Source organism: Peromyscus californicus, unplaced genomic scaffold (assembly GCF_007827085.1).
Source record: "Peromyscus californicus insignis strain IS unplaced genomic scaffold, ASM782708v3 Scaffold_3__1_contigs__length_106647218, whole genome shotgun sequence".
Lineage (NCBI taxonomy): Eukaryota > Metazoa > Chordata > Mammalia > Rodentia > Cricetidae > Peromyscus > Peromyscus californicus.
This window is the reverse complement of record NW_026294551.1, coordinates 79,241,677-79,251,763: the sequence shown is the minus strand read 5'-3', so window position 1 is coordinate 79,251,763 and position 10,087 is coordinate 79,241,677. Positions and strand designations below refer to the sequence as shown.

The 10,087-nt window shown below is 46.5% G+C and overlaps 1 protein-coding gene across 1 annotated transcript in view; it reads right to left on the bottom strand.

Moving 5' to 3' along the window:
- Positions 1-242: 242 nt before the first annotated feature.
- Positions 243-10,087, bottom strand: part of Adra1b (adrenoceptor alpha 1B) — a 58,673-nt gene continuing 48,828 nt past the window's right edge. Inside the window, exon 2 of the mRNA XM_052756350.1 lies at positions 243-899. Within this exon, the coding sequence (XP_052612310.1) occupies positions 301-899 (599 nt within the window). The 3' untranslated portion in view covers positions 243-300. The remainder of the gene's footprint in view (positions 900-10,087) is intronic.

Sequence of the window (10,087 nt, the reverse complement as noted above, 5' to 3'; positions counted from 1 at the left end):
TACAGAGGGACTCTTTTTATATATATACAGAGAGAGAAGAGAGAGAGACTTAAGTCCCGGCCGGCGTCGGGGGGCCCCCCAGGCTCTCAGCATGCTCAGCCCAGCTCTCCGCTGTACCTGGCACCCATGCCCCTGCCAGAAAAGCAGCTGCCCCTCTCCCCGCCCCCCCTCCCCCCTTGTCCCCTTACGACCCTGTGTCTACCCGGGGCTGACACTTCTCCCACCCCCGCGCCCTCCCGCCCCCCACGATGGTGTCCTCCCCCCCCGGGGTGTGTATGGGGCGGGGGAAGGAAAGGGACCCTAAAAGTGCCCGGGCGCCAGCGGCATGTTGCTCTTGAAGCCGGGCTGCCCATTGGCCAGGTCGGTCGTGGCGTCGCAGCTCCCGTTGCTGGCGTCGCCTTCGGTACCCGGACTCTCGGGCTCACCTAGGAGCTTGAAGGTAAAGAGGGGCCCGGAGTCGAGGTGGCCGCGGCGGCCCGGAGGCTCTGGCAGGCTGAGCAGCGCTCCCGGTTTCCACTCGGGGAAGGCGCACAGCTCCACTGGTGGCTGCGCTCCGCGACCCAGGTAGCCCGGGCTGGGCGACGCCGAGGGCAGGGTCCTCTGGCTGCCACTCATGCAGCTGCCGCTGTCGTCCAGAGAGTCCTTTCGCGACTGCGATCGGTCCAGCGAGCCGCCGCGCGTCCACGGCCGATAGGTGTAAGCGCAGCCGCCCAGACGGCGACGGCGGCGGCGGCGGCGGCCACCGCGGCACTGGCACCCAAGGATACGCATGAAGGCGCGCTTGAACTCCTTGCTGGAGCACGGGTAGATGATGGGGTTGAGGCAGCTGTTGAAGTAGCCCAGCCAGAACACCACCTTGAACACGGCGTCCGGGGGCTTTAGGGTGGAGAACAGGGAGCCTGCAGGGGTGCAGACAGAAAAGACAGCAGTTGGTCAGTACACTCTCTCCTCAGCTGTGTTTGATGGCAGCTTTCCCACCCACATGCCTTGTCCCAGATGATTTTCTACCCCTGCAGGCTAGCCTTTCCCGTTTTGAAATGAATAAATTACTTTGGGGCTGGGACAGAAGCTCGTTGGTCAAGAAGGCTTGCTGCTTTATTACAAAGACCAGAGTTTGGATCCCAGCGACCAAACAGAGAAATTCCCAACAGCTTTTAACTCCAGATCCAATGCATCTGACTCCCTCTTCTGGCCTCTGGGAACACTACACACACGTGCAGATGCACTCACACAGATACACACATAGACACACATTAAAAAAAAAAAAAAGAGCTGGGTGCTGGTGGTGCACACCTCTAAACCCAGGACTCCGGAGGCAGAGACAGGTGAATCTCTTTGAGTTTGAGGCCAACCTGGTCTGCAGGGTGAGTTCCAGGATAGACAGGGCAATTACACAGAGAAACTCTGTCTCAATAAAACAAAACAAAACCACAAACAAACAAACAAACAAACAAAAGATGAGCCGGGTATGGTGCCGTTCACTTTTAATCCTAGCACTTGGGAGACAGAAGTATGTGGATCTCTGTCAGTTCAAGGCGAGCCTGGTTCTCTAGTGAGTTTCAGGTTTACAAAAAAATAAAGATAAAGAAATAAGAAAGAAAGAAAGAAAGAAAGAAAGAAAGAAAAAAAGAAAGAAAGAAAGAAAGAAAGAAAGAAAGAAGACTGAATCCCAACGCAGTAACTCCCCCTCTGTCTATGAACCCTCCCCTGATTTGGGTAAGCGGATTCTACAGTCCCAACTGTTAGGTGTCGTAGGTCAGCACTTACTCCTTTTACCCACGCGTTCTTTTTTTTTTTTTTTTGGTTTTTCGAGACAGGGTTTCTCTGTGCAGCTTTGCGCCTCTCCTGGAACTCACTTGGTAGTCCAGGCTGGCCTCGAACTCACAGAGATCCGCCTGGCTCTGCCTCCCGAGTGCTGGGATTAAAGGCGTGCGCCACCACCGCCCGGCTACCCACGCGTTCTTAACGATCACCTGTAATGGCACACACACCTCTTTTGCCTATGCAAGGTGCTTTACCTATATCATTTTATCCTTCCCAAAAGGCTAGAAAATATGTACCAATTTGTTCCCATAGCGAATAGGAGCCATGTTAAAAACCCCAAATGCATGACATTGACTCTTAACAGTAAAAGAAGACAGCTTGAAAGACTTTAAGAAAATTTTGGAACAAAGAAAAATGACATATTGCTTCAAAAGGATAATTCACAAGGCAAGAATAGAAGAAGTTATTCATATTCTCTCAGACAGCTAAAAGGTTGATATTTAGAATACAAGAAACCCTCTAACACAGAAAAAGAGCTGAGCATGCATCCTAAAGAGCTGAGCATGCATCCCAGTGGTAGAGTTCTTGTGTGCAAGGCCTCAGGTTCAATTCCAAGGACCACAAAAACAAACAACATTAGGCCTCCCTCCTTGTCTGCTGGAGAGGCAACTCAGTGGGTAAAGGTGGTTGCCATTAAGCCAGGCAATGAGTTGGAGTCCTGGAACCAATACGGTGAAAAGAGGCAACTGGTTCCTGTAGTTTGGCCTCTGACCCCCACATCTTCACCACCTCAAATAAAGTTAAAAAAACAAATTAAATTAAAAAAATCTACAGGCTGGCTTATGCCCGTAATCCCAATGCTCAGGAAGCTGAGGCAGGAGGATTGCTAAAAATTTGAGGTCATCCTGGAATACATATTTCTAGGCCAGTTTGGGCTACAGAGTCAGGTTAGTCTGCAGTACAAAATAAGATTCTGTCTAAAAACAAACAAACAAGCCAACACTGAAAAACCAAAATTAACAACAAAAATCTTCCAACCAACTAACTAGCCAGCCAAAGATGCAAAACACCCCAAAACAAAACCAAGATAAAATAAGAAATCCAGCAGCAGTGTACTCAAAGGAAAAAAAATATGTGGGTAAAGAAAACAGATACTTCACATGAATGCAGATAAGATGCTCCAAGTATCAGGCAGGTAAAAACATTAAAACAGAAGAGATAAAACATGTCTTTTAAGATGATAGAAAACATTAGAAAGTTGCCAAGTAAGGCTGTGGGGACATAGGCACTCCTGACTTTGCCTGCTAAGGGCACAGGTTGTGTAGACATCTGGGAGAAGATGCTGGCATTACTTGATTCAACTAAGTGTGCACACACTTTGATCTGGGCCATTTTGTTCCAGGCCACAGCCTAGGATCATAAGGCCGCACGTAGGAGGATGTTTTGATAGTATTGTTTGTGGTGACAGAGAATAGGAGAAAACTGGGGGAAATAGAAGGGAGGCGCATGCAAACCCAGATAATGTGTAGCACTTATGACCCAGGATGACATACCTTATGGCAATATGGGAGGAGTCTAACTACACCACTCTTCATGGGGTAAGAAGTGTAAACCAGGGTGAGATTTATGAATGATTTCATTTAAGCAATTCACCAAACAACCATATGTGTTTTGCAGAAACATTTTCAAATTAAAAAACACATCACAAAACCATATGAAACACTTAATGTTTGCCTAGGGGTGGAGGCAGATGGACATGGACTAGGAAATGGGGATAAAAGGCAATAAATCAATAAAGTAAGAGAGAGCTTGGCACAGACTGATGATGAGGAGATGCTACGATCCACAAATACGGTTAGCTTACTCTCAGAATTTGAGACCCTAAATCATTTTATGGCAATGTCAAATTAAAAACAATTTCTATTTTAAATATGAGGCAACCGAGACCTGGAGTGGTTAAGTGATTTGCCCCTGGTTACACAACATGTCTGTAATTTAGCAGGCCCTGAAACTAAATTCTATCTGAATACAAAATAAGTTTTTAAATAAAAAGATTTGACCATTAACATTCTTTTTAGAAAAAGAAGAGATATAAAAAAAAGCAATGAAAAGATACCTATTTTAAAAACAAGCAAAACTTTATAATGCAGAAAGATCACATTTAAACAACATTTTTGAGATAGGATCTAGGTATGTAGCAGGCTGGATTCAAACTTGCAATCCTCTTTATGATCCATTCTCAGGTTTTCCTGTTGTATTTACTTATGTACATATTTAAAACAACAGGACTATAGTTTACAGAACATTTTGTACTTTCAAACCATGCTCTTACTCCACCACACAGCCTGTGGTATATAGACTTTCATGGTCTGTCTCATGTGCCCTGTCACACTGTGAGCCTGACCTGTGGATTGTTAAATCTAACTCGATGAATGGATAGAGTATTTTCAAGTGATATGGGTGCTTCTAGAATCCCTGTCCTGAAAGCTGGCCTATGGCTTCCACTTGCTTGCTATGCGCCCCTACCCAAACAAACAAATAAATAAAATGCATTTAAAAAGAATTCCCATCTTTGATCCTGGGCTGTACTTGCATTCCTCTCTGGGGACATTTCACCTTCTTGGTCATTTGAGGTTTGCCTTATTGTTCTGCCAAGTTCCAATTCTTCTCCGTGTGGCAGTCCAGTGGTGGTGGCTCTTGTGGGATTGGCTGGGCTCCTGGAGCAGGCCTAAGATAGCCAGGAGTTTATACCTGGAAAGAATGCTACCTGTGTGTTAGTGTTAACGGGCCTCATCTTTAAACTCGGGGAAACATGGAAGTGGGCTGCAGTCCGGGTTTGTGGAGCTGAGACAGCTAAGGGTGCTGCTTCATGCTCTAATTCTGACAAAGACTACAGCAAAAGGCTTGTGGTCACATCACTTAATCCAAAGATACAGCTTTGGATTGAGACACTGTACAGAAGACCCCTTCTGAAATGTAGCTGAGAGTATGTGAGCACACAGTGTCCTGTGATGGGACTGAGCTGTATGTCTTAGGCTATGGGCTTCTTTCCATAACAGAGCCTGAGGATCCAGGAAAAAGGTTTTGACAAAATAGGAAAAGGAACAAGAATGATGAATCTTGGAAGCCTTACGCACCACCATAGGAGGCACATGCTGATGAGCACAAAGCCAGCCAGTCCACTCCTTTGCATGGGGGCCTATGGGAACCAGTATGGTGGCTCTGGACACGATGTGACCAGAGGTGGGAAGGATCCAGAGCAAGACAGCCCGTTTGCTGAGGATAAACCTTGTAATTTGCCTGGTGTCCAACTTGTTGAGGATGGCAGTGAATCGAATAACTACCCAAATCACAAGAATGCCAATGGCTGGTGTTCATCCAAGCCACCATCTGCACTGTGTGTTGTGTTCGAGGCCTGTGCTAAAACCTTCTTACAAAATGCCCTCCTACAGCCATGGCCTTGCAAAGTCGAGGCAGAGGCCTGATGACGGTTTTCCTCATGCGAATCTGTAGCCTTATGCTGGTCATTCCTGTGAGTCAAAGGCATTCTTTGCTCTCTGACAGTTTGGGCAGTGTGAGAGGTGACTGAATGCAGAATTTAAATGACCCGGCCCAGTGTGGGGAGTGGACTGCTGGACTTTAGAAGTGTTAATTAGTCCTCTCAGTTTCTCATCTATAAAGTGGGAAAAATAATTGTGTCATAGAATGTTTTGAGTCCATGAAACTATCTATGTACATGGGGCGTGGTGGCACACATCTAAAATTCCAGCACGTGAGAGGTGGATTAGGAGCTCAAGGTTATTGTCAACTATGTATTCAGTTTCAAGGTCAGCCTGGGCCACAAGAATCTCTGTCTCAAAAAACAAAAACAAAACAGAAATGAAAAAAGAAAAAAAGGAAGAAAGAGGAAGAAATAAAGGAGAAAAGAGAAAGAAAGAAAATATCCACATTAAACCCTTGACAAATGATCTGGCACCTTAAAAATAATCACAAATGAGGGGTGTTTTGAAATGCACACATGTCTCTGCATCAGCACCAGAGTGGTTCCAGGACCTCCTGTAAACATGAAAATCGGTGGCTACTCAGGTTGCTTTTGTAAAAAGCTGCGTGATTTGCATGTGACCTCCCTGCGGTCTCCCTTGCCCTTTGCACCATCCTTAGGTGACTGATCAGAAGTCAACAACTTATAACACCTAGTACAATATAAATGACACACAAGTATCTGTTATACTACAGTGTTTGCGGAATAGCAAGAAAAAAAAAAGAAGTTTGTGCCTCTTGAGTACAGTTGCAATCTTTACCCTCAAATTTATATGTAAATTATTTATTTATTTAATTTTGTGTTAGGCCGGCACATGCCATGGAGTGGGCATAGATCTCACAAGACATCTTTGCAGAGTTAGCTGTCTTCCATGTGGACCTGGGGTACTGAACTCAGGTCATCAGGCTTGGTGGCAAGCTCCTTCACCCACTGAACCTCTTGGATGTAGAACTAGAGGATACAGAGGACCAAAACGTCCTGTCCAGCCTTCAGCCTGCACCAGGAACTCTGCTCTGATCTCCCCCAGCTAAGTTACTGTGATTTCTTTATTCTGCACCCCACTGGACACATTCAGGCAGATTTCATGTCACTATTTCATTTCTTGTTGGTTAATATCGTCAAGCCGTGTCCCAGGCCTGGCCGAGTTCTTCTTCACTACCTAGATTGTAAATTCCTTCTGGATAGGAAACAGTATTTTTATCCCAGATATTTTATAAAAATGATATGCTGAGTTAAAGATTACCTGTTACAAAACAAACAAACAAACAAACTAAAAACAAATAAAAATTCTTTCTCCAGTCAAGTGCAGAGAACTAGAGTTGACAGCTGTGTTTTTGTTCTGGGATTTTTTTGTTTTGTTTTGTTTTAAACGGGGTCATACTACATGCACCTTTTCCTAAATTGCTTTGCTCAGATATTTCCCCTTGCCCCGGTCTACACAGTTATGTCACCTGCTCCAAAGCCACATCATATTTTGATCTGGATGCACAGTAATTTATTTAACACGTTCCCTAATGCCAGTCAAGCGGGTGATTGATTTCCAATATCTAGCTGTTACAAACCTCGAGATAGAAAGCCTCAGGTATTCACTCTCCCCACACTTGTTTCTGTAGGCTGAACTCCCCTGTGGGGAATCACTGGGGCAACTGCACTTTCAGCACTGGCAGCTAGCTGGATTGGCTATAGGCTTTTTGATCTTTCTTGTCCCATTTGCATGCCGTTTTTTTTTTTTTTTTTTTTTTTTCCGAGACAGGGTTTCTCTGTGTAGCTTTGCGCCTCTCCTGGAACTCACTTGGTAGCTCAGGCTGGCCTCGAACTCACAGAGATCCGCCGGCCTCTGCCTCCCGAGTGCTGGGATTAAAGGCGTGCGCCGCCGCCGCCGCCGCCGCCGCCGCCGCCGCCGCCACCACCACCCGGCTTGCATGCCGTTTTATTTGCTAGTCCTTCAGACCTTAGCGTGATCCCGCCCTGCTCTCCAGTAAACCCTTCTGTGACAGTGTGTTCACTATTCGACTCTGGCTGTCTTCCAGCTTGCTAGGAAGCATATAGACTAGCTTTAAATTCAAGATTTTCAGTCTCCACAGTGGAGACTTTACAGGCATTTGCCAGCATGCTTGAGTCCTTCAGTGATTTCGTTGACTGTTAGTTAATTTTTTAAAGACCGAGTCTCATGGAGCGCATGCTCATTATGTAACTGAGGGTGACCTTGAACTTGGGATCCTCCTATGTTTACCTTGCGAGGGCTGGGATCCCAGGCGGGTGCCACCACACCCAGCATCCTCTGAGACTTCTGATGGGTTGGGTTGGAATTGTTTGTGAGTAGAACCTTGAATATCCTGCCTGCAGCCTTGTGGCGGGGCAAGTTTCATGCTGTCCTTCGGAAGCTCAGGTTCTCCTTAGTAAGATGGAGTAAGTAGCAGCCACTACACCCGCTGTTGTTTAGGATTAAGCAAGATGCAGCCTGCTAAGTCTGTAGGTGAGCTCTGTGAATGAGGTCTCTGCCCTACAATCAACCTCCAAAGTAATAGACATTCACCACATAGTGATTATTCCTGTACTGATGGGTCAGGGAATGTCATTAAAAAAATACTTGGGACCCGTGATTGATAACTTTACATATCATCTTGGGTTAATTACTTTCCCATCTGGGTCCTCAGTTTCCCTTCTTTGATTTAGTAGCTTGAGCTGAGTACTTTGCAGCTGAGTTCAGTGTCTGTAAAGGCACATAGGGCTGGCTCCTTGTTGCGGGTAGAGTGGAGATGAGCTTCCCTTAGTCCACCACACGGGGGCACTGTGAGTCAGGTACTGTTTGGTCCTACTTTACAGATTCCAGGAATATTTTGCCTTCTTCCCTCACGCTCTCCACTCCCAAGTCCCACTCCCCACCTCCACCCCAACACAGGAGGATTAAGGATCTACTTGCTGGACCAGCCCATGCCCTGGTAGGATCCAGAAAGCCATAGTTAACTTGAGAAGGTGCTAAGCCTCTTTGGCACGAAAGAAAATGGGCCATGCTAATCTTTCCCCCTGGGCACCCAAACAGATCTGTTGGCTGCCAGGAGACAGGAATAAACGCAACAGGAAAAGTGGGTTCCTGGAAGGCAGGTGATCTGTTCTGGGAGTCAGGCTGCAGAGGGCTCTTTGGCAATGTAACTAACTCGATGTGAACATCCCTGGTCTCTGAGCCTGGCTCCGTTTCTCTGGCTAGTGAAACAATCCCAGTGCTTCAGGCCCTGCACCTTAGATTGCTGGGCCTTGGCAAGTCTCCTAAGTATGTCTGCTAAGTGGAGGAGAGTGACTCATTCAAGGTCACGCAGCCTGGTAAATAGCAGATAGTCATTAGGACCTGTTCCTGTTTCTGTAGACTGGATTCAATGCGTTTATGGAGGAGCGGAGTTGGGGAAAGTTATAGGCAGATCTGCATTCTCAGGGATGGGGTGTGGGAAAGGCATCTTGAGAGTGTGGGGCTCAGAAGCCTGGAAAATGAGTGTTCTCTTCTGCAGGGATGAAGGCTGGGCATACTGAAAGCTCTCCGTGTGTTCAGCTCTCATGGCTGCTGTGAGCACACTGACACACAGCTTCTGCTCTGCTATGGACAGCAGTGGGGCTGCCACCAGGAAGGGGACAGTGGTCACTGTCCACAGGCCAGGGCTCTCACTGTAATGCGTTTTTCCATTTGGGCCCAAGGCTGGGTCCACGTGGTCTCTGAGCTACCGGAACTGCATGAAACCTTCTTGTGCCCCCCCCCCCCTCCTCAGGAAACAGTTGTAAACAGAGCAGGAACCCTCCAAAGGCCGAGACTCCTGCCTTCAAGACTAGGCTTACTACTGTCAGTCTGAGCCACCACTGACTTAATGCTTTTCTTTAAATTCATTCACATTTGGTACCTAAACTATAGAGTGCAAGGTGGAGGGGCAGGGAGATGGAGGAGGAGGAGGGAGGAAGATTAACGAAAACAAACGGTACAAAATTTCCATAATGAAACCTATTCTTTTGTAGGATAATTAAAAATATACAGTCTAACAGATGCTTACAAAAGATACGTCCGATTAAACATTTGCACGTGTTTAATCATTACTTTAATGATCATAAATCCATAAAGCATGCTCTTGTGTGTGTGTGTTGTGAATGGTGCATGTACCTCAGTGTGAATGTACGTCGAGGCTATCTGGTGTCCTGCTCGGTTACTTTCTACCTTATTCCACCAAGTCAGCATTTCTCAGTGAGCTCGGGATGAGGCTGGTGACCAGAGAGACCCAGGTGTCTTCCTTTCTTTGCCCAGCCCTTCAAGGGGTGGGGCTGCAGGTGTGTGGGACCGTGGTCTGACTTTTTACATGGCTGCTGGGGATTTGAACTCAGGTCTTCATGTGCAAGCACTCTTACCTACTGAACCGTCTCCCCAACCCAGAACTATATTCTGGACTCAAGGTCCCTCAAAAAGGAATCAAGGGTCTTGAGAGAATCTTTTATTACTAGTTGAAAACATGTATCACGTGCTATAAATGAAAAGCCATGGTTAAGAAAAGTAAGATTGAAATACAACCCTCTCAGTACCTTTTGGATTGTTCCAGACTGGCGGCAGGCCTTTGGGCCTGATTTCTCTTCCTCAGAGAAGAGAGGTTAGTACAAGTAGAGACGAGTTGACATTTTGATCCTAAGGTGAAAGGCACTCCTTTTTGAGGGACCTAAAGTATTGAATTATGTGACCTGAGAATCCCTTTCTCCTATGGGAGCTCAGTCCCTGGCACATAGTGGATGCTATGTAAATATTTGATCAGTGAC